Source organism: Chionomys nivalis, chromosome 2 (genome assembly GCF_950005125.1).
Source record: "Chionomys nivalis chromosome 2, mChiNiv1.1, whole genome shotgun sequence".
Lineage (NCBI taxonomy): Eukaryota > Metazoa > Chordata > Mammalia > Rodentia > Cricetidae > Chionomys > Chionomys nivalis.
The window spans coordinates 76,534,778-76,558,959 of record NC_080087.1 but is presented as its reverse complement, the minus strand read 5'-3'; the positions used below and the strand labels follow the sequence as shown (position 1 = coordinate 76,558,959).

The window sequence follows — 24,182 nt, the reverse complement described above, 5'->3', positions numbered from 1 at the left end:
ATGACAACCTGAAACCAATCATCATGTCCCACACAGCAGATGGAGAGAACAGACTTCTGCAATTTTCTGCTCTGCTAATCCACATAGGTTTCTGTGGCGTGCACCCACACATGTATAGACTGACACATGTGCCTTCACATAGATTTGTGTTATACATTTTCATATGTGCCCAAGGAGACACAGTCTTTACAAATACACACATATATTTACATAAGTAAGTTTAGAACCATTTATTTCACATTGAATATTATTAATGTTATAAGCTCCAAACCTAGGAACTATGAAGAGAAATCCACGGACACACATTCCTCCTTCCATTCTTTCTTTATTTCCTTTATGACTTCTGTATGAGTCTTCTCAAGGAACTGAACCTTCCCAAAAGGTCAGACTAATTCTTTCCTTACAAATTCCTGGTTCAGTGGGGGCAGTGGCAGCTCCGGCCTTTAATCCCAGCCCTTGGGAAGCAGAGACAGGTGACCTCTCCTGGTCTACAGAGTAAGTTCTAGGACAACCAAGCTACACAAAGAAACACTATCTCAAAACAAACAAACTAACTAACTAAAACAAAAACCCAAACAAACAAAAACAAAAAGCCCTAGTTTGGTGGACTGGATGTCAGTATATCCTGAAAGAAGTCATGGATTGACTGGAATCACAAGGGAACATAGAAAAACAATAGAAAGTGAGGATTCTTGAGAGGAGGAGTCCAGAGAGGCATTGCTCCTCACATCAAATACTCTATATGAGGAGGGATATGGACACTATGGGGGGAGGACCAGGCAGTCACCCTGGTAGGGGGGCCCCTAAAAGAGTTAATGACATAGTCAGAGGCTCTGAGTCAACGGAAGTCATGTTGCTCATGTCTGCAAAAGATGGTGGCCACTCTCCTACTCACACAGCAAAGCTGAGTGATGATTGCACCTATTTAATATTGGTTGTTTTTCTCATCTCCTTTCTAGCCTCCCTTTTAATCTTTGGGCACCTATCCACCACTGCCCATGTGATCACTGAATCAGTACCACCCGAAGTGGCTGAAGGAGAAAACGTTCTTTTTATTGTCCACAATCTGCCAGAGAATGTTAAATCCTTTGCCTGGTCCAAAGGGCTAAATATCGAGAAACAAGGAATTGCAACATATAGACGGCACAAGAATTTAGTTACATATGGGCCTATGCACAGTGGCAGAGAGACCATATATCGCAATGGATCCCTGATGCTCCAAAAGGTCTCCCATAATGACACAGGATTCTATACCCTACAAACCTATGATAGACATGAAAAAATCCTATCAACAACTGCCGTGTATCTCCATGTGCATGGTAAGTGATTTATTGTGAACTGTGTGAATGGGGTGAGGTTCATTTCACTAAACACACACAGTAGAGTGATCTATGCCTACCTTTTCTATGCATTGTGACCCCATGTTGGGGTTTTGAAATTTATTGCAGGACACATATGGTGTAGAATAATGGCAATAGAACAGAATCTTTCATTTGACTTCACCTTGTACATAGATGTATGCATGGTGGGTAACTCAGACAAGGATATCAGCCTCTGTCTAGACTCTTGGTGTTTTTACCAGGAATTTTTCTTAAGAAAGACCCCCAAGGGATTCAACATTGTGCCTGGTTGAGGAAAACATGGAATCTTTACTGAGATGTGAGCACCAGGATGCCCTGGCTCCAGACCTGTCCCAGTATCCTCTATGAGAAGCATTTTATACATGTTGAATTTTGATATCCTGATGGCAGGGACAGTGCTGCAGAGTAGTCAAAATCTTGTGATGTGTGGAATCAGACAGTGCACTGTCATGAGAGCCTTGGTTGGGCTATGTTCTTTAGCCATCTTCTTCAGAGAGTCAGCTGGGAAACATAGCTCAAGAGGTGTCCAGGTCATTAGCTAACTGTCCTGTTGGGCATATGAGATTTCACATGAAGGTTGTGGTCCCCAAGGAGAGGAACCAAGGACACAGGTGCTTCTGACAAGTGCTTGTCCTCTGTGTCCAACTTGGAGAATTCTCTCCTGCAGGCAAATGACCACAAGCTATGCTGGTCTGACAGCTTCCCAGACATGAGCTGTAGTTCCCCTGGTGATCACCAAGGATGTCATCAGGACACACAATGAGCTGGTAGAAAAGTATTTTCCTGACCTGGGAACTTACCTGCTAGCCTGGTTCCTCTCCTGTTTTTATAGACTTGGGAATCATGGTCACAGAATTCTCAGATGTACCAGCTACCTAATGTCTCTGTTATACTGACACAGGATCATGTTCTGTTTCCTACTTTATGTGTTTCCCTTAGGAAATACATGATATACAAGGGTAATAAACTAGATAGAGGTCCAAAACATCTCAGAAAGGCCATGGAGCACATGGGCAACCAATTACACCGCTCAGCAAACAGAGGACATGGGAGCATGGTCTTGAAAATCTTGCACAGGATGAAGAAACTTACAGCCTTTTTCCAGAAATCAGATCACCTTCTCCCATACATCTGAGATGTGAGACTCCTGACATATCCTGGGCATTTGACCTCAGTCAGAACCAAGTCTAATGGTAACTTCAGTGAGATAGATTCCCTCCCCTCACACATCACTTGCCTGGTTACTTTGAAACCTCAAAGGCAGTTTTGGCATCTTCCTGCTGGGAGTGAATTCCATGTTTCAAGAGCATTGAAAACACAGGGCAACTTGGTGGATATAAGCATTTGATTCATTGTCTGACAAACTGAGACCAATGAACAGAAGTCCTCTGACCTCCACTTAACTACTGTGCTCTGGGCCCACATACAGACTGTAGACTAGCCCTTACACTACACACACTCAAGTGAAAAAAATCAAAGCAAATGGAATGATCCAATACTGTATCTCTAAACCTATAATTTTTCTTAAATACACCCATGGGCATACAAGATTCTGAGACATCAATTATTTATTCAGTTTCCACATGTATCTAGTTTATTCTAAGCATCATTTTAAAAAAATTACAAGACAACTCATCATTCTTATGATGTTCCCATTTGAGTGGACTTGAAGTAAAGAAAGCTAGAAAGTGAATTCAGGTATTGGTTTAAACCCCATCAGAGAAGAAAAACAACAAAGTCAGAGAGTGAATGTTGTGGGAAATCTCATATTTATTTTCCCAGCTGCCTACACTCCAGAAATAATCTCAGAGAAACTGTATTATTTAAATCACTGCTTGGCCCATTAGTTCTAGCTTCTTATTGGCTAACTCTTACATCTCTATTAATCTGTGCATCACCACAAGGTCGTGGCCTACCAGCAAAATTTCAACATGTTTGTCTCTGGTGGCAACTCTATGGCTTCTCTTTACTCTGCCCTTCTTTCTCCTGGCATTCTGTTTAGTTTTCCCTGCCTACCTAAGTTCTGCCCTATCTACAGGCCAAGGCAGTTTCTTTATTCACCAATGGTATTCATAGCATACAGAGGGGAATCCCACATCAAATGAAGACATAGGGTCTGTAGAGGAAGAAGTCAGGCAGACATCACCCCGAAACGAATCTACGATGAATGTGAGCAGGGATCTGATTGTTGTAAGCTGGGCAAATGAAGAGAGAGAGAAAGAGTCATATAATTGAAATGATGCATATGGGGACACTTAGAACATGAAGGTCTTGTGCTGACCTCTACCAAGTAAGACAGGGTAAGACAAACCTAGGGTGAGCAGAGGACATTGCTGCTCAGACACAAGGCTTCATCTTAGTTAAATTCAAATGTTCCAATTTGGATGAATCTCTCTCTTCCCTTCTAGATTTCCTTTGGAAGTGTGGACGCCTTGCTACCTCATCACAGCCCACTATTGAATCAGTGCCACCCAAAGTTGTAGAATGGGGGGATGTTCTTCTACTTGTTCACAATCCCCCAGAGAATATTGTAGGCTTTGTCTGGGTCAAAGGAATGACTGAGTCCAAGAACATTGTCGCTGCCCGATATATACCAGACAGGAAAACAACTATGCTGGGGCCTGCATACAGTGGGAGAGAAACTTTGTACAGTGATGGATCTCTGTTGCTTCATAGTGTCACTCTGAACGACTCTGGACTGTACACTCTAGAAATTCTGAGAACAGATATGACAACTGAAGCAGCACAAGTGCAACTCAAGGTCCATAGTAAGTGAATCTCTGTGATTGTTGGGTGCCGGTGGTGTTTAGATACACAGGACTGTCATGGCTGGCCTAACCTTCCTTCTTTCTGCACTGTACCCCATATGGAGGTTTGAGTACTTAGTGAAAGACACACTGGTAGAGACAAATTGCCATAGATCGGTTTCCATCTTCTAACTCCACTTGCATCAAGAATAATATTGATGTAAAGCAACTCAGCCTAAAATGTCAGAGTCAGCCCAGTCTCTTGAGGCTCTGGACCAGGGAGCCATGAATCCTGTCATCTTTCCAAGGATGGACTTAAGTAACTCCAGGGAGCATTTTTAGTGCCCACTCTTACATCCTCTCAAAACCGATAGGGAACAATGGTTTTAGGACATCCATGTCAAACTGAGGTATTTCTTAGCTTCAAATTGAGAATGTCATAAATAAAATCGAGGAAATGGTAGAGAGAACATGGAGGAATGTTTCCCAATGTCATGCTCTTCATGCTTGCTCAAACAGTGCCCTTCTATTATCCAGGACTCCAAGACTTTGAATTGCCTGCATTATTGTGAATCCTTTTGTATCAGTTCCCAATTTTTAAAAAATGTATTATAGTTTGCACACAGGTAAATCTTGTGGTGGCATTTTCAACTTAGGCCTTGACTTGCCAAATGGCTGTAGTTTGTGTCAAGTTGACACAAAACCAGCCAGCCTAGTACTAAAGTCTTTTAAAGACCTCAAGCCTACCTTGAAGATCAGACTACTCCCAGACCTGACACAGGCCCAGATCTAAGGGTTACCTGACAGGGCAGCAAGTGTAACTATTAGGTGAAGTCAGCAGTTCAGTGTTGCCTCAAAGGAATCTGAAAAACAAAGCCTAGAAAGTGTAAGTTCCAGGCCTGTTGATGTCAGGGGAGGCATCGTTTCAAACCCCAGTATGCATGAGTGTATACAGTGTCTGACTGAGGGCAGTGGGAGAAGCTTTGTAGACACCCAACGGGACAGTTCCATATGGAGGAAATGACACCTTCATGAGCACTATTGGAAAGGAGGAGGTCATGTTTCCACCCTTCATTAAGTGGCATACAGCGACACGCCCGCCACTCTAGACTGAGTGACAAGTACATCTGCTCAGGGTGGAGGTCACCATCTTTTCACCAAGCACAATGATCCCCAAGTGATGATTTATTTCCCTCTGTTCCCTTCCAGCCTCCCTTTCTCTGTGTTGCGACCCTCTCAGTCCTCCACAACTCATGATCCGACCTATGCCTCAGTATGCTGCTGTAGGGGAAGTCTTTCTTCTCCAAGTTCATAATCTTCCAGAAGATTCGCAAAGCTTTTCCTGGTATAAATCAAGGCGTAGGGCCCCGGTTCTTAAAATTGTAGACTACAGTAGAGCCAAGAATTCCGTCTCCTGGGAACCTGAATACAGACGAAGAGGGATGGTATATTATAATGGATCCCTGATGCTTCAAGATGTCACTGAGAAAGATACAGGAAGGTACACACTAGAAGTTTTTAACAAAGATTTCAAAATTAAAAAAGCATCCGTGGAATTTTATGTCAAGAGTAAGTGACTCTCTATGGTCTTTTGCTTCTGAGTGTGGCTCATCATACTTTATACACTGAACTATGAGACTGGACTGTACCTGTTCTTCCCTCACAGTATCGTTTCCCCTCACTTGAGTTGGGGTCCCTACTGGCGGGCACACATGGGATAGATAAACTGAGATAGGTCAGAACCCCTCACCTGTCTTTACCTACAGAGTGGAGGACCTGTTCTCAGTAAACTGAGTCCCAGAATTTCAGCCTCATTGCAGACACTCAGAGTTCTCAGCATGTACGTTTCCAGAAAGACTGTGGGAGTCAGGCAGTTCCTGGCTGATGAAGCCATGACATCCTCTCAGAGAACATCAGGAAGCCCTGACTCCAAAACTTTGCCTCTGACTGACTCAAGGTGACACTGGGGAGCTTTTTTGTCATCGTTTAGATTTCCTCTCAACACTGATAGGAAACAAAGCTTTACTGACTTGTCCAAGTCATGGGTCTGACTATGCCACGGAGTGTAGAACCAGCTGTGTACTGCCATGACAGCTGCAGTTAGGAAGGTCCCCTGTGCATCTCCTTCTCCTGAGGCTCAGTGGACAAGTGTCTGGGCCATTAGCCTATTATTCTGATGGGCTTATGAGACTTCACAGGAAGGGCAAGGCACCAAGGAAAGAAGCAGAGGAGGAAGCTACTCCAGATTCCTCCTTCATTTCATGGGTCCAGCCTAAGAAATAGTAACAGATGCTGTTGATGTGAGCAGCTCCCCCAACCCAAGGTCAGACCGTTGCTCATAACTAAGCTTAACTCACGGACATGGCAATGATCATGCACTGTGTGCCCTATTACAAGGAAACTGAGACAGGACACAGTGTCTGATCAGGGTCACACAGTTCCTGGGTAGTGGATCCAAAGCACAAGATATGTTTATAGTCACAGCTCAAAATTCTTCTCCCTAAAAGCTTTATAAATTATGAAGTAAAGAATGTCTGGTTGAGCTCTCTAGACTACTGCTATTTGGTATCTTCCCTTGTTTCTCCAGAGTCTGTGACACAGCCCCTCATTGAAATCACTGATGCCACAGTCGCAGGATGTAGATTTGTGACCTTCACCTGCGTTTCACCCGACACTGATGTCTCCATCCGTTGGATCTTCAATAACAACACTCTATACCTCACAGAGAGGATGACTCTGTCCCCAACAAAGTGTGGCCTCAGAATAAATCCTGTCAAGAGTGAGGATGCTGGAGAATATCAGTGTGAGGTCTCCAACCAAGTCAGTATGAAGACCAGTCTCCCAATCTCCTGGCCATGATGGGTGAGTGACCTCTCTTCGTCCTACACAATAATGCTGGAATCTCCTTATCAATGGGATGAAAGTGGGGGAAACTTATGAGGTGAAAATGATCAGTTCCTACTCAGGTACCACCAGCATGGTGACTCACACTTATAATCCTGGGATACATGTGTGTACAAAGGAAGGCCAGGATTTAAAGCAAGGTTGTCTCAAAAGGAGAATAAAGACATCAATATGGGAAACAAAAATAGAAAGATCTTAGGAGCTTAGATTGTGGTTCAAATATATAGGGATACCTCAGAATTCATGGGAAGAAAATCAGGAGCCCCCAAACTTTTGGATGGTCTGAATCTGCTGTGAAGATGATGTATTCTTTTTCATAGAGAAAAACAACCTTTCATATGCTCACGCATATTCACTATTTACCTAATTCACCTAGGCCTAATGCCGCACACCAGCCATCTATATGAAATGAGGAAGAGTGACAGGAGGAGGGTCGCCTATGTCTCACTGTGGACGTAGCTGGTTTCTGGATAGCTTTGATCCACAGTTTGAATGAACAGATGTAAAGTCCTACATGAAGAGCAGATCTTACTCTTTTCACTTTGAGGGTGGCATTCACAGTGAGACCTTGCACATGGATTTTTTCCTGTTCCACCACTACCCCAATACATCTTACAGAAAGGACAGATTGTATGTTGAAAATTTTGTGGCTGGATAGGTTTCCCAGCACCACTACTAGAAGTCTTCTGTGGTTAGATGGCTGGTTAATAGTGTCTAACCCGCACTACTTGGAGTGTTTACTGTGGTCACTCTTGTAGATTCCAGGGAGTTTCCACTGTAGTAGGTTTTCACATTGCTCTCCAAATGCCCTACCATTCCAGTCATTACTCTAAGTACTCTCTCCTTCCATCCCCGCTTCCCCCACACTTCCTACTATTCCCATCCCCACCTGCCTCATTCACAAAATTTATCCTACTTCTTCTTCCCAGGGAGACACATGGGTCCTACTTGGGTCTTCCTTGTTACTTAACTTCTCTATGCATAGGACAAAACAGGACATTTAATTCTTTGTGTGCATTGTTAGTTTACAGAAGTGAGCTCAGATGGGTGTGTTTGTTCACCAATTCCAGAAACTTCTGTTGAATCTTCAGGATTTTCAAAAAATAAGTTCGCGTCATCTGAAAATCTATTTTATAGCCAATTAATTTGTCATACTTTCTTTATTCCTGTTTCCTAATTGCTCTGTCTAGGATGTCTAAGAGAATATTGAAGAAAAGTGGCCACCACAGCATCCTCGTGCTGATCCTGGTCTTAGAGGGAAAGCTGTCGGTGTCCCCATGAGTACTTAGATGGCAGTGATTTCTCACATGTCCCCCTACCTCAGCCTATCTTCTATCCCTGGTTTGTTTGTTTTCATCATTAAAAATTACTCTTGTCAAACTTACGTATTGATTCAGTCTTAAGAGTTATAAATGCAATCAGTTCTATGTTTCTTCATGCCTCCCCCTCTTTAGGTTCTGGGTCACTAGGTATTTGCATGTTTCATGTAAGTCATTCTACAGTTCTCCGTCACTATTGAGTAGCTGTGGTTGCAGGGATGCCTGGTCATGGAAAATATCTTCAGGTGTGTGGGGTTAGGCAAAGAATTGGGTCTTGGAGGGACAGAGTTCAGAAGTTGGCAGTGGAGGAGGTGTAGTCTGGAGGCAGGTCTCTCAGGGGCTTACATATTGGTGGGGGCTGCCCCAGAACAGTGGAGTTCCACCAGAGTTTTGGGGCAGGGCCCAGATACCTTGCTGGTGCTGGGATCAGAGGAGAGGGATATGGGAAGCACCTGAGGTTTATGTTCTTGACTTTGGCACAGTTCCATTGGAATGACAGTAACTCACCTCCTTTTCCAACTGGTGTGGTTTGTACCTGTGCCTGTGCCTATGCAGTCAGCTGGGGTTGAGGTAGAGGTCTGGTCATGAAGGAGGATGTTCAGGCGTATAGGTTTGGGTGGCACAGTGGATTTTGGTTGAACAGATTCCACTGTGTGATGGGGGTGTTGGTGCAGTTGGAGTCAGGACTCTCATCCACTTGCAGGCTGGTGGAGACTGCACCTGAGCCATGGAGTTCCACCAGGGTTATTGATGAACTTCTTAATGGCCTTGTCCTTGGGCATATACTGGTCACAGTTTGTGTAGCAAATTGGCTGCACATGACTGAGTCTCTTTTTGGCACTAGTGTTATTTCTTCATTTTTTTGTCCTCTTGTAATCAAGAGGTGAAAGACTTCCATTAAACATTTTTAAATGCCATATTATATTCAGAAGTTCTCTAACAAGTTTGAGTATGATTATTTATTAACTCTCTGAGCCAAATAAACCTTGCTTGTTTTTAGTTATTTTTATGCTTAACTTTGAAAACATATACAGGAGGATAAATAAGGTTTAATTCTAAAATTTACATAGCATGACTACGAGTGAATTTGATTATTATTCAACTTACCATTAACCTTTATGTCTTAATTTTCTTTAACAATTTATAATAATTTACTAACTTGTCTTACAAGCTGACTGTAGTTTTTTCTCTTCCCTATTCTTTCACCCTCTTCCCTACCTCCCCTCTTCCCCCACCATTGCACTCCTCATTTTTGTTCCAAAAAGGACAGGACTCCCATGGGTTTCAACAAAGCATGGTATATAAAATTGAAATAGTACTAAGGACCTCACCTTGTATTCAGGCTGGAAAAGTCAATTCTGTATGAGGAATAGGTTCCCAAAGTCATCCAAAGCTTTATAAATGACCCCTGCTCCCACTGTTCAAAGTCCTACAAGTAGACCAAGCCACACAACTGTCAAATCTATGCAGAGGACCTAGGTCAGTCCCACGCAGGCTCTCTGGTTGTCAGTTCAGTCTCTGTGAGCTGCTCTGAGCCCAGGTTAGCTGATTCTGTGAGTTTTATTGTAATGTCCTCGACTTCTTTAGCTCATAAAACCTTTCAACCCACTCTTCACCAGGATTCCCCTAGTTCAGCCTAGAAGGTGAAGTCAGGGGTTGACTGGAGCTACAAAGGAAACAGAACAAAGCCTAGAATCAAGATGTAGGGTCCATAGAAAAAAAGTTCAGAGGTAGTATAATCTCAACCTCAGTTTTCATTAGTGTGTACCATGCTTAATTGATGGCAGTGAGGGGCAGCCATGGAGATACCCCAGGAGAGAGTTCCATAGAGAGGAAATAACATATTCAGGAGCATTGAGTAAATGGAGTCATGTTGTTGACTTCTACCATGTGGGATAGAAACTCCCATACCTATATCATTAGTCTGAGTGATGAATCCACCTGCTTAGGAAGGTTGCTATCTTTCCACCGAGAACAATAATCTTTGTGATGACTTTTTTTCCCTTTCGGCCTCCATTTCTGTTTGTTTCAACCCTCTCTGTTCTGGCCAGTTCATAATAAACAGTGCCGTGGAATGCTGCTAAAGGGAGAAGTGTGCAAGGGACAGAGCATGGCTGTGTACACCATCCTGACAACTGTCAGCACTGCTGTGGGAAGTGATCCTGCCTTACTGAAGGCTGAACTCAGAGGAAGAAAGGGTGCAAGGCTTGTGGTAGTTCTGGAACAAAAGCTGTTCTACATAGATGGAGGGCATAGCAGGCAGCAGACTCTATGGAGGTCCCCTGTGCACTTCTCTCCAAAAGGAGCAGTCCCTGGTTTTGGCTACTGATCACAAGTGAGAACACCTCCTGATAGCGTGTGGGTGGAGGGAGATCAGAACCTTCTTGGAATCTTCTAAAGTGTTAGGATAGGAAATATTCCTCAAGTTCTTCTCTTATCTAGGTGCTATGACTCTCATTCTCCCATGCACACAGGATAGAATAAACCTGCTTTTGCACATGCTTATACTCATATGCATGCACATACTCACTCTCCACACAGGCATAAATTAATGTAAGCTGGAGATGGAACCGGTGTCAGTAGCTACAAATAGGGGAATTTCATAAACACTTGAATATCAAGGGCCTGGTATATTCATTCTTCCATCCACCCACATGTTTCTGAGCCTGGCCAGGCATCAGGTCTTCCAGAAAGATCAAGCTAGTTTTTCCTAACAAGACCCTAGTTCTAGTGGACTGGAAAAAGACTGGGAGGCCCATCTCTAAGTGAAGTCAGAGGTTGACTGCCTCCAGAGAGGGAGGAGATCAAAGAGGTCAAAATGTGAAAACTGGGGAACTGTGGAAGAAGTGGTCAGGAAAGGCACCACATTACCCATAGATTCTGTGTGTGAGAAGGCATTTGAGAACTGTGCCTGAAGAGACAGCCGTGGACAGAGTTGTACACAGAGAAAGTGAAACAGTCAGGTCACAAGAGTCAGGGAGGCCATTTCTCTACTTTCTCTGAGTTGGTCAGGCACTTGCACCTACCTCAGCTGAATAATGAACCTAAACTTCTGAGTACAAAGGGCCCCATCTTTCACCAAAGACAAAGGTCTCGCTGTTGATGAATTTGTCTCTCTTCCCTTCTATCCCTCTTATTAGCCTGGGTCCTCCCTCCTGACAATGCCAAGCATACACTCAGTGATGGGAGCATGAGGGAGCCAGGATTGCAGACCTCTGTCTCAGACTTAACTTTAAGTGATCTAAGGGAACTGAGTCTCAGTGGATAGGTGCCAGGGACAGGCAACTCTTCTGATGGACTTCACAGGTAGATCAGAACCCCCAAGGGGATGGACAAAATAGACAGTTCTCCAGGCAACATTTTGTCCTTGGGGGTCTACTCCAGGGAATTTTCTTCTGTGGGCAAAGAGTGACAGATGCTGCTTTTATGAGCAGCTCCTCCATCACAAATCAGGCCATTGTCCATATCTACTGTTACTTCATAGACACAGCAATAATGATGCACCATGTGTTCTGTTTGAGGGAAACTGAGGCACAGAAACCTCAGTGTCTAAATATGAATCTCACAGACCCTGGGTTGCAGATCCAAAGTAGAAGATATACCTATAGTCACAGCTTTAATTCACCTACCCTTGAGGCTTTAAATGTGAACTATACAGGGGCTGGCTGAGCTCTCTGGAGGACCACCATTATTTGGTCTCCTCCTTTGTTTCCTTGAAAAGCTTGTGACATAGACCTTAATGTGAGTCACTGATACCACAGTCACAGTACAGAGCCCTGTAGACCTCACAAGGCTCTCAGCTGACACTGGACCTTCCATACATTGGATCTTTTTTTATTTAAATTTATCTTTTAAAAACCAATCTTTTCTCATTTTACATGCCAAATCCATTTCCTAGTCCCTCCCCTCTTCCTGCTCCCTCCAGCTTCTCCATCCCACCTCCCTATCCACTCCTCAGAGACGGTAAGGCTTCCCATGGGAAGTCAACAAACTATAGCACTTTGCTTTGAGGCAGGACAAAGGTCATCCCCACTATATCTAAGCTAAGCAAGGTATCCCCACACAGACAATGGGTTCCAAAATACCATAACAAGGAATGGGGATAAATCCTGCTCTCACTGCCGGTGGCTTCACAGTCTTCCCAGCCATAAAACTGTCACCTATATTCAGACGGCCTAATTTGGTCCTATATTGGTTCTCTCACAGTCAGGATGGACTTGGAAAGCTTCCATTAGCTCAGGTAAGCTGTTTCAGTAGGTATTCCCATCATAGTCTTGACCTTTGCTGATATTCTCATTCCTCCCACTTTTTGACTGAAATTTGGGAGCTCAGCCCAGTGCTCCTCTGTGTATCTATCTATGTCTCTGCTTCCATCAGTTGCTGGATGAAGGATCTATGATGATGTTTAAGATAATCATTAATCTGACTACAGGGCATGACTCATTCAGGTATCCTCTCCACTGTTGCTTAGAGTCTTAGCTGGGTCATCCCTGTTGATTCCTGAGAATTTCTCTAGTTCTAGGTTTCTTGCTAGCCCCATAATGGCTCCCTCAATCAAGGTATCTCTTTCCTTGTTCTCTCTATCTCTGTTCTACTCTAATCTTGACAACACCATTCCCTCAAGTTCTCCTCCCACACCCTCTTCTCTAAAGGTGTGCTGCATTATTTTATGTGACATTTGTTTTACTCTGTGAAGCTGTGTTACTTTGCCTGCCTAAAATACCTGATTGGTGTAATAAAGAGCTGAATGGCCAATAGCTGGGCAGGAGAAGTAATAGTTGGGGCTTGCAGGCAGAGAGAATAAAGAGGAGGAGAAATTCAGATAAAATTGAGGAGTGAGACAAGAAGAGGGAGAGGAGGACATCAGGAGACATCCAGCCAGTTATCCTGCCAGTCATGGAGTAAGAAGGAAAGAAATACATACATAATAAAGAAAGCTAAAAAGCCCAGAGGCAAGAGGCAGTTAAGAACAAACGGAATAATTTAAGTTAGTAAAGTTGACTGGAAACAAGCCAAGCTAAGGCTGAGTATTCATAAGTAAGATTAAGTCTCCATAAATTTATTTGGGACAAGCCGCTGGGGGAAAAAAAAAAAACTACACACCTGAAGCAAAAGACAACTAGCTGCATGGTCCATGTATATGAGAAAGGAGGCATTAACATCTGTGATGACTATTCTTGGTTGTCAACTTTACTAAATCTGGAAGTGGAGGACACACTTGTGATCTGGACCTTGCAGCAAGAAGACAACAATCCCTTTGATCTAGATCTTGAGACTGGAAGGCACACTTTTAATCTGGGCAACACCATTCTGATGGGAGCCTGTGTAAGGACAATAGAAGAAAGAAGAGTTCGTTCTTCGCCTGCTTGTTTTTGCCTCATAAGCATACCCATTTCGCTGTTGGGATTTCAGCATATACAGAAAAATAGAGACACCCAGCCTTGTGGGACTGAGCAACTACTAGATTCTTGAACTTTCCATCACAAGTAGGCATTGTTGGAGCAGCCTGTAATTTATTTCACTAAATTCACATATATACTACAGGAACAGCTCTGGCTCTTTTTTGATACTGGGACCCACTTCTGTTTATGTGCCCATCTGAGGACAGGAGGAAAGTAGCTGAGATAATGCCCCAAGCTCAGGACTACATGCCTGGCAGCTGGATCAGGTCTTCTAGGAGTTCACAGACAGGAGAGCATAGCAGATTCCTGCTGCCATACACAGAGATATTTCCAGGATGTGCAGTGCATTGCATGGCAGATTTAGCTTTTACTCAGATAAAAAAGATTCATATGCTGCACAGAGCTACCCAGAGTTGAGGTGGTGAGAATGGCTCCCAGCCAGCAGTCCCAGAGCCAGTGGTGAACAGACCTCTGACATATTGGACTGGGCAGAGCCAAAAGGAAAAGCAATCTTAGTACTAACCACTCTGCTAAGCATTTTAAGAGGCGGTCCTGGTTAGAAAAGAATTTCAGATGTGCAATAGAACAGATTCATACATAAAAGACCTCTAAACGAGACACAATATGTTTTAAAAATGTATGTAGGCTTGAGAGAGAGAAGAAAAAGTATAGAGAGTTTATAAAAAGAAGGAAATGAGTTTAAAAATAAAACAAAGTCTTTATTTATTTACTAAAAATTTCCACCTCCTCCCATTCCCCCATTTCCCTCCGATTCCCCACATGCCCCCTCCCCTCCCTCTCTAGTCCTAAGAGAAGTCAGGGTGCCCTGCCCTGTGGGAAGTCCAAGGGCCTCCCACCTCCATCCAGGTCTAGGAAGGTGTGCATCCAAACAGACTACACTCCTAAAAAGCCAGTACATGCAGTAGAATCAAAACCTGGTACCATTATCATTGGCTTCGCAGTCTGTCCTCATTGTCAGCCACATTCGGAGAGTCCGGTTTGATCACATGCTTGTTCAGTTCCAGTCCAGCTGGCCTTGGTGAGCTCCCATTAGATCAGTCCCACTGTCTCCATGGGTGGACGCATCCCTCCCGGTCCTGACTTTCTTGCTCATGTTCTCCCTCCTTCTGCTCTTCATCTGACCCTTGGGAGCTCAGTTCAGTGCTCCAATGTGGGTCTCTGTCTCTATCTCCATCCATCGCCAGATGAAGGTTCTATGGTGATATGCAAGATATTCATCAGTGTGGCTATGGGAGAGGGCCAGTTCAGGCACCCTCTTCTCTGCTGCCCAAGGACCTAGCTTGGGACATCTCATTGGACCCCTGGGAACTCCTCTAGAGCCAAGTCTCTTGACAACCCTAAAATGGCTGCCTAAGTTAAGATATATTCTTCTCTGCTCCCATATTGACCCTTCCTCCCTCTTAACCAGTCTGATCTCCAAAATATATAAAGAACCCAAGAAACTAGACATTAAAACTCTAATTAACCCAGTTTAAAAAATGGGGTACTGAATTGAACAGAGAATGCTCAACAGACAAAGTTCAAATGGCCAAAAGACACTTAAGGTCATGTCCAACCTCCTTAGCTACCAGGGAAATGCAAATCAAAGCTGTCTTACACCTGTCAGAATGGCTAAAATCAAAAACACCAATGATAGCCTATGCTGGAGAGGTTGTGGAGTAAGGGGAACACTCATCTGTATTGAGGAGTGGCAGGCAGCCCCGACACCCGGTTAGCTTTACCCAAAATAATTACACGGAAACTGTATTCTTTTAAACACTATCTGGCCCATTAGTTCCAGCCTCTTATTGGCTAGCTCTTACATATTGATCTAACCCATTTCTAATATTCTGTGTAGCACCATGAGCTGACTTACCAGGAAAGATCTTAACCTACGTCTGTCTGGAGTGGGAGAATCATGGTGACTGCCTGACTCGGCTTCTTTTTCCCAGAATTCTGTTCAGTCTACTCCGCCTATAATATTCTGTCCTATTAAAGGGCCAAGGCAGTCTCTTTATTTAACCAATGAAATTAACACAAAACAGAAGACTCTCCCCCATCACTCATCCATTGTTGGTGGGAATGCAAACTTGTGCAATCACTTTGGAAATCAGTGTGGCAGTTTCTCAGGAAACTGTGAGTCCACTTACCTCAGGATCCAGCAATTCCACTCTTGGAAATATACCCAACAGATGCCCAATCATACTACAAAATCATTTGTTCAACTATGTTCATATCAACACTATTTGTAATAGCCAGAACCTGGAAACAACCTAGGTGCCCCTCAATAGAAGAATGGATAAAGACCGTATGGCACATATACACTTTAGAGTTCTACTCAGCAGTAAAAAACAATGACATCTTGAATTTTGCATGCAAATGGATGGAAATAGAAAACACTTTACTGAGTGAGATAACCCAGACCCAAAAGGAGGAATATGGTATGTATTCACTTATAAGTGGATTCTAGCCATAATGATCTATAATTCATTATCCTAGAGAAGCTAAATAAGAAGGTGAACCCAAAGAAAAACATATATTTGTTCTCCTGGATATTGGAAGTAGACAAGATTGCTGGGCAAAAATTGGGATCACGGGGGTTGGGGTGGGTTGGGGGTAAGGGGAGATGGGTAGAGAGAAGGGAGAAGGGGAGGATTGGGGAGAGCTTGGGGGAAAACAAAGTCTTTAAAGAGACAGTAAACTTGTAGAAAAAGTAATAGAGTAAGAAAAATAAGTCATGTATAGGTGAAATATACAATGCTGCTATGAACATAGTTGCGCTCATGTCCTTGTGGTATGACTGAATATGATTGAACATCCTTTGAGTATATACTCAAAAGTGGTATTGCTGGGTCTTGAGGAAGGTTGTTTCCTAATTTTCTGAGAAATTGTCATACCGATATCTAAAGGGTATGTACCAATTTGCACTTCTACCAGTAATGCAGGAGTGTATGCTTTACCCCACATTCTCTCCAGCATAAGTTGTCATCAGTGTTTTTGATCTTGGCCATTTTTACAGGTGTAAGATGGAATCTCAGAGTTGTTTTGACTTGCATTTCTCTGATTGCTAAAGATATTAAGCCTTTCCTTAAGTGTCTTTCAGTCATTTTAGATTCCTCTGTTGAGAGTTCTCTGTTTAGGTCCATACTCCATTTTTTTATTGAATTATTTGTTCTTTTGATGACCATTTTTCTTGAGTTCTTTTATATATTGTAAATAAGTCCTCTATCTGATGTAGAGTTGATGAAGATCTTTTCATCCAGAACCTGGAAACAACCTAAATGCCCCTCAACCAAAGAATGGATAAGGGAAATGTGGCACATTTACACAATGGAGTACTACACAGCAGGAAAAATAACAACATCTTTAAATTTGCAGGCAAATAGATGGAGCTGGAAAACATCATTTTGAGTGAGGCAACCTAGACCCAGAAACATAAATATCATATCTATTCACTCATAAGTGGTGTTTAGACATAAAGCAAAGAAAACCAGCTTATAAATTACAATCCCAGAGAACTTAGACAATAATGAGGACCCTAAGAGAGACATACATGAATCTAATCTTCATGGCAAGTAGAAAAAGATGAGATCTCCTGAGTAAATTGGGAGCATGGAGACCATGGAAGAGGGTTGAAGTGGAGGGGAGAGGGTGGGAGGGGAGAGGATGGAAGGGGAACAGAGATAAATGTATAGCACAATAAAATTAATTTTAAAAAAGGTGGAATATATACAGAGAGCCTAGATTATGTATACTATTGTGTTCTCTTTGAAGTATTTGACTGTGAAGGAGTTAAGTACAGAGAAACATTTTATTGTATGGGCTACTTAGCTAAACAAATGTATACATTTTAAAGATATCATGACTTCAAACTGTAGAAAAGAGGTTTTTCTTTTGTTTCCACAGAGGATAAGAACCTGTGGATTCCATACAGACTAATGTGCTTTGATGGACCAATACCCCCTGAAAGGTCACCATGAATACTCCCCAAATTACTTCATCCAAAAAAATGCAGGAAACAGTTTGCAGATAACTATGCCCAAATTCCCTAAATGGTTGTTTATAAGTCTTTATTTACATTTAAAGGGGGATAAGCTATAGAGATGAATACTTTCCTTTGATATGGATCTTGGTTTATTAATACAAATTGAAAGTCAATTTTGTTATATGTATATTTCTGCTCTTGATTAAAGTATTATGATTGTCCATTTAAAATGTAATATATATTTAAGAAATACAGATAATCATCTTTAATAGTCAAGCTTGTAGTCATGTTAGTTAGGTTTTCTAGATATATAGAGATATATTTCAGTTAGATCATCTTCAAACTTTTCAAAGACCTATGGAATATGGCATTTAAAATGTTTTAAGAACTTAGGACTTTTCATGACAATGAGACACATCTGCTCCTAGCAGCACCAATCTACAAGAAGATGATGGGCATCAAAGAGGCTCCTTATGGAGTTGGTTAGTCATTTGGGAAAGAAACTGTTCTTGCTTGGACTGCTTGATGTTGTGCTGTATGAACTGAACTTGCAGGACCCACAGAAAAATGACTGTTGAACTTGCCTAAAGGTGAGATTGTCCTTCAGGTTTCTTGATTCATGAAAGAGTCTGCCAGACATTCTGCAGGACACAGAAGAAAACGACTGACAAACTGACAATAGAAGAAGAACTGTGTATCATATTTTCTGTGTCATGGAAAAGTCAGTCAGATACTATGGGCCTGTAAGATGAATTGGGTGCCCCAATATTACAGAAGAACTTTGGGTGACTGTCCTGGCAGCAAGATGTCTCTGTCAATTCTAGAGTTTTGAAAGTTGCTTACAATGCACTTTCTGTTAACTCAGGTAATAGTATATCCTTCTGGAGTCTTTGATGGAGTTGAAGAATAGATAGTTATAATTTTAGTTTTTTAGTTATGATAAAGATAAAGTAGATATAAATATTAAAACTGTAATTCTTGCTTGATACCTGTTTTGTTATATGTAATTTTACTATGTTAAATTTAAAACCCCTTAGCCAGGTGGTGGTGGCACACGCCTTTAATCCCAGCACTTGGGAGGCAGAGGCAGGCAGATCTCTGGGAGTTCAAGGTCAGCCTGGTCTACAAGAGCTAGTTCCGGGACAGGCACCAAAGCTACAGAGAGACCCTGTCTGGAAAAAAAAAATTTAAAACCCCTTATATTTAAACAGAAAAGGGAAAATGGCTTGGGAAGTCATTCTGTATATGTGTTGGTTTTATTGGTTAATGAAAAAAGCTGCTATTGGTCAGTGGCTTAACAGAGTAAAGCCAGGCAGGAAATTCAAACAGAGATGTAGAGAGAGGGAGTGAATAGAGTCAGGGAGAAGCCATGTAGCTGCCCACAGGAGATGGGTGCACCAGAACCTTGCCAGTAAGCTATTGCCATGTGGTAATACAAGACTAATATAAATGGATTAATTTAAGGTATAAGAGTTAGCCAGAAATATGCTTAAGCTATTGGCCAAATGGTCTTGCAATTAATACAGATTTCTGTGTGATTCTTTCTAGAGTCTGGGCAGCCAGGAAATGAACAAGCAGCCCCCAACTACATATATATTCATTCCATAAGTTTGTGACTCTAGAGAACCCTGACTAATGCAACACCCAAGGACTAAGGTGGCTCTATTGTAAAGCCTGTCCTGACCCTTCACATTCCTAGACCATCTCTAGATTTATGCCTCAGCCTTAGGAACCAGTAGTTCATGTCAGTCATCCTGAACCACCTGAGCAGAATGGATCATGTTTTGGTTCAGCTAGACCACTGAGCTGAAAGCTTGGCCTGCCCTTGGTCTCCTGAGTGAAGTTTCTGTTCACACTTCTAGTCATTAGTATGGGCTGTGAGGCTTCCCAGGGAAGTGCAATGAGGCTCTCATCACAAACTACTTGCAGTAAAAGCCTTAGACAGCAGATCTTTGAAGGTCTTTGTTCCATCCTGAGCAGTGGGGGACAGTGCATCTGGGAGGACACTGCACTGGGTCATACAAGGCAGTCCTTGGGCTGTCTACCATCAGACTCTGTAACTGGGTTACAAATGAAAAGTCTGTTTTCCTCTCATACTTCATGGGAGGCTGCACTATCTCTGAGCACTCAGATCTTCTTGCATCTGACTGCGATTCAGCTCATTAGTTTTATTCTGATTCTCATTAGCAGGGAGGTTAGTGACCAATACTAGTGGAAAGAAACCCTTATAAGGGTCAGTGGTCCCACATAGTACAGTCTCCTCTGTACTGCTATTGTTATACACAAATATAAGCATTGACTCCAGCCTAGTGAATGTTGAGGACACAGTAGTGTTAACATCTAAACCTGAGAGTTGGGTTATTTTTTTTCCTTTTGTTATTACTTAAAAAAATACCAATCCAAATTCCCACTCCCTCACCCTCCCAGGCCCCTTCCTCACCCTCCACAGACGTTCCCCCACCACTCCAACCCTAAGGGAATGCCATGCACCCTGTCCTGTGGAAAGTCCAAGGCCCTCCCTACTGCATCTAGGTTGAGCAAGGTTTACATCCAAAGAGAATAGGATCCCGTGAAGCTAGTATATGCAAGTAGAGACACATCACCGTGTCATGGTCAGTGACCCCTCAGTCTGCCCCAGCAGTCAACCCCCTTCAGAGGGGTTTGGTTTTTCCCATGCTTGTTCACTCCCAGTCCAGTTGGAGTTGGTGAGCTACCATTAGTTCAAGCAAACTGTCTCAGTGGATGACCCCTTCATGGTCTTGAATTCCTTGCTTATACTCTCACTTCCTCCACTCTTCAGCTGGATCTTGGGAGTTGAGTCCAGCGCTCCAATGTGGATCATTGCCTCTGTCCCCCATCTGTTGTTGGATGAAGGATCCATGGTGATATTTAAGATAATCATCAGTCTGACTACAGGGTAAGTCAGCTCAGACACCCTCTCCTCTATTGCTTAGAGTCTCAGCTGGGTTCATCCCTGTGGGTTCTTGGGTATTTTTATAGAGCCAGTTTTCTTGCTAACTCCATAATGACTCTCTCAATGATGACACCTCTTTCCTTGCTCTCATATCTGTTCTTCCTCTATCTTGACCATCCCATTCCCTCAAGTTCTCCTCCATCCCTCTCCCCCCCCCCCGCTCCAAATTTTTTTTCTGATTCCAATTTCCAGGTGGGTCTATATATGTTTTTCTTTGGGTTTACCTTATTACTTAGTTTCTCTAGAATCCTGAGCTATAGGCTTGTAGCCCTTTGATTATGACTATATACCATATTCATTTTTGGGGGTCTGGGTTACCTCACTCAGGATGATGTTTTCTAATTCCATCCATTTGCATGCAAAATTCAAGATGTCATTATTTTTTACTGCTGAGTAGTACTCTAATGTGTAGATGTGCCACACTTTCTTTATCCATTCTTCAGTTGAGGGGCATCTAGGTTGTTTCCAGATCTTGGCTATTACAAATAATGCTGCTATGAACATAGTTGAGCAAAAGCTCTTGTAATATGATTGAACATCTTTTGGATATATTCTCAAGAGTGAAATTGCTGGATCCTGAGAAAGGTTGATTCTCATCTTTTGAGAAACTGCCACACTTATTTCCATAGTGGTTACACAAGTTTGCATTCCCATCAGCAATGGAGAAGTGTTCCCCTTGCTCAACAACCTCTCCAGCATAGTCTATCATTAGTGTTTTTGATCTTAGCCATTCTGACAAGTGTAAGATGGTATCTCAAGGTTGTTTTGACTTGCATTTACCTGATAGCTAAGGATGAAGAACATGTCCTTAAATAACTTTTGGCCACTTGAAATTCATCCTATGAGAATTCTCTGTTTAGTTCACTACACCACTTTTTAATTGGGTTATTTAGAATTTTAATGTCTAATTTCTTGAGGTTTTTTTTTTATATATTTTGGAGATCAGTCCTTTGTCTGATGTGGGGTTGGTGAAGATTTTTTTCCCATTCAGTAGGCTGTCTTTTTGTCTTATTGACTGTGTCCTTTGTTTTACAGAAGTTTCTCAGTTTCAGGAGGTCCCATTTGTTTATTGATGCTCTTATTGTCTGTGCTATTGGGGTTATATTTAGGAAGTGGTCGCCTGTGCCCATGTATTGAAGGTTACTTCCCACTTTCTCCTCTATCAGGTTCAGTGTGGTCAGATTTATTATACTGAGGTCTTTAATATATTTGGACTTGAGTTTTGTGCATGGTGACAGATATGGATCTATTTTCATTCTTCCACAGGTTGACATTCAGTTATGCCAGCACCATTTGTTGAAGATGCTTTCTTTTTTTCCATTGCATCTTTTTTTGCTTCTTTGTCAAAAATCAGGTGTTCACAGGTGTGTGAATTAATATCCAGGTCTTCAATTCAATTGCATTGGTCAGTGTCTCTGTTTTTATGCCAATATCAAGCTTTTTTCATTATTGTAACTGCAATAGAGCTTGAAGTCAGGGATGGTAATGCCTCTCTCAGTTCCTTTATTGTACAAGATTGTTTTGGCTATCCTGGGTTTCTTGTTTTTCTATATGAAGTTGAGTATCATTCTTTCAAGTTCTGTGAAGAATTGTGTTGGGATTTTGATTGGGATTGCATTGAATATATAGATTGCCTTTGGTAAGATAGCCATTTTTACTATGTTGATTCTTCCTATCCAAGAGCATGGGAGATCTTTCCATTTTCTGTTATCTTTTTCAATTTCTTTCTTCAAAGACATAAAGTTCTTGTCAAATAGGTCTTTCACGTCCTTTGTTAGTGTTACCCCAAGATATTTTATGTGATTTGTGACTATTGTGAAAGGTGATATTTCTCTGATTTCCCTCTCAGCTTCTTTATCCTTTGTGTAAAGGGATACTGATTTTTTGAGTTGATATTTTATCATGTCAGTTCACTAAAGATATTTATCAACTGTAGGAGTTCTCTGGTAGAGTTTTTGGGGTCACTTATAAACACTATCATATCATCTGCAAATAATGAAAGTTTGACGTCTTCCTTTCCGATTTGAATTCCCTTGATCTCCTTATGTTGTCTTACTGTTATTGCTAAAACTTCAAGAACTATGTTGAAGAGATGCGGATAGAGTGGACAAGACAACCTTGTCTTGTTTCTGATTTTAGTGGAATCGTTTTGAGTTTCTCTTCATTTAATTTGATGTTAGCTGTTGGCTTGCTATATATTGCTTTCATTATATTTAGATATGATCTTTTATCTATAATCTCTCCAAGACCATTATCATAAAGGGATATTGAATTTTGTCAAATGTTTTTTCTGAATCTAATGAAATGATCATATGTTTTTTTCTTTCAGTTTACTTATATGGTGGATTACATTGATTGATTTTCATATGTTGAACCAGACCTGCATCTCTGGGATGAAGCCTACTTTATCATAATGGATGATTTTTTTTGATGGATTTTTTTTTGGTTGAGTCTTTGTGTGGTTTTGGTATCAGGGTAACTGTAGCTCCATAAAAAGAGTTTGGCAGTGAGCCTTCTGCTTCTATTATGTGGAACACTTTGAGGAGTATAGGTATTAGCTCTTCTTGATAGTTCTGGTAGAATTCAGCACTAAAACCATCCACCCTGGGCTTTTTTGTTGGGAGGTTTTTGATGGGAGCTTCTATCTCCTCATGGTGTAATTCTGATTGCTTTTCCTTTATATATTACTTGACCTTTTCCTTTTGCAGCTCTTAATATTCTTTCTTCATTCGGCCTGTTCTGTATTTTAATTATTATATGGTGAGGGGATTTTTTTTTGATCCAGTTTATTTGGTGTTCTGTAAGTTTCTTGTACCTTCATAGGTATATTCTTCTTTAGGTTGGGAAAGTTTTCTTCTATAATTTTATTGAATATGTTTTCTGTGCCTTTGAGTTGGTATTCTCCTTCTTCTACCCCTACTATTCTCGGGTTTGGTTTTTTTATGGTGTCCCAGATTTCCTGAATGTTTTGTGTTAATAATTTGTTGAATTTCTTGTTTTCTTTGACTACTGAGTTTATTTCCTCAATAGAATCTTCAGCACCTGAGATTTTTTTCTTCTATCTATTGTATTCTATTGGTTATACATGCCAGATTTTCCCTTTCCAGAGTTCCCTCAGTTTGTGTTTTATTTATTACCAATATCAGTCTTCAAATCTTGAAATGTTTTCTTCACCTGTTTGATTGCTTTTTCTTGGTTTTCTTTGAAGGATTTATTAATTTCTTTCAGTTTTTTGTTTGTCTTCTCCTCCATTTCTTTAAGAAAGTTTTTTACTTCTTCTTTAAGGGTCTCCATCATTTTCATTAAGTAACATTTAAAGTAATTTTCTCCTATATCTTCTGGATTAGGATGATCAAGTCTTCCTATTGTGTGTCCACTGGGTTCTGGTGGTACCATGTTGTTTTTTAGGATGTTGGAGGAGTTCTTGCATTGGCACCTTCCCATCTCTTCCTTCAACTCTTATGTCTCTTTTGTCCATCAAGAATTGGTC

The 24,182-nt window shown here is 41.7% G+C and overlaps 1 protein-coding gene across 1 annotated transcript; it reads left to right on the top strand.

The window, feature by feature from the left end:
• Positions 1-763: 763 nt before the first annotated feature.
• LOC130868731 (pregnancy-specific glycoprotein 22-like) lies at positions 764-10,660 on the top strand. Its single transcript, XM_057760823.1, has 5 exons — positions 764-1,319; positions 3,770-4,129; positions 5,318-5,677; positions 6,696-6,932; positions 10,383-10,660. The coding sequence occupies exons 1-5, from the start codon at positions 764-766 to the stop codon at positions 10,658-10,660; spliced, it is 1,791 nt and encodes a 596-aa protein (XP_057616806.1).
• The last annotated feature ends 13,522 nt before the right edge of the window (positions 10,661-24,182 follow it).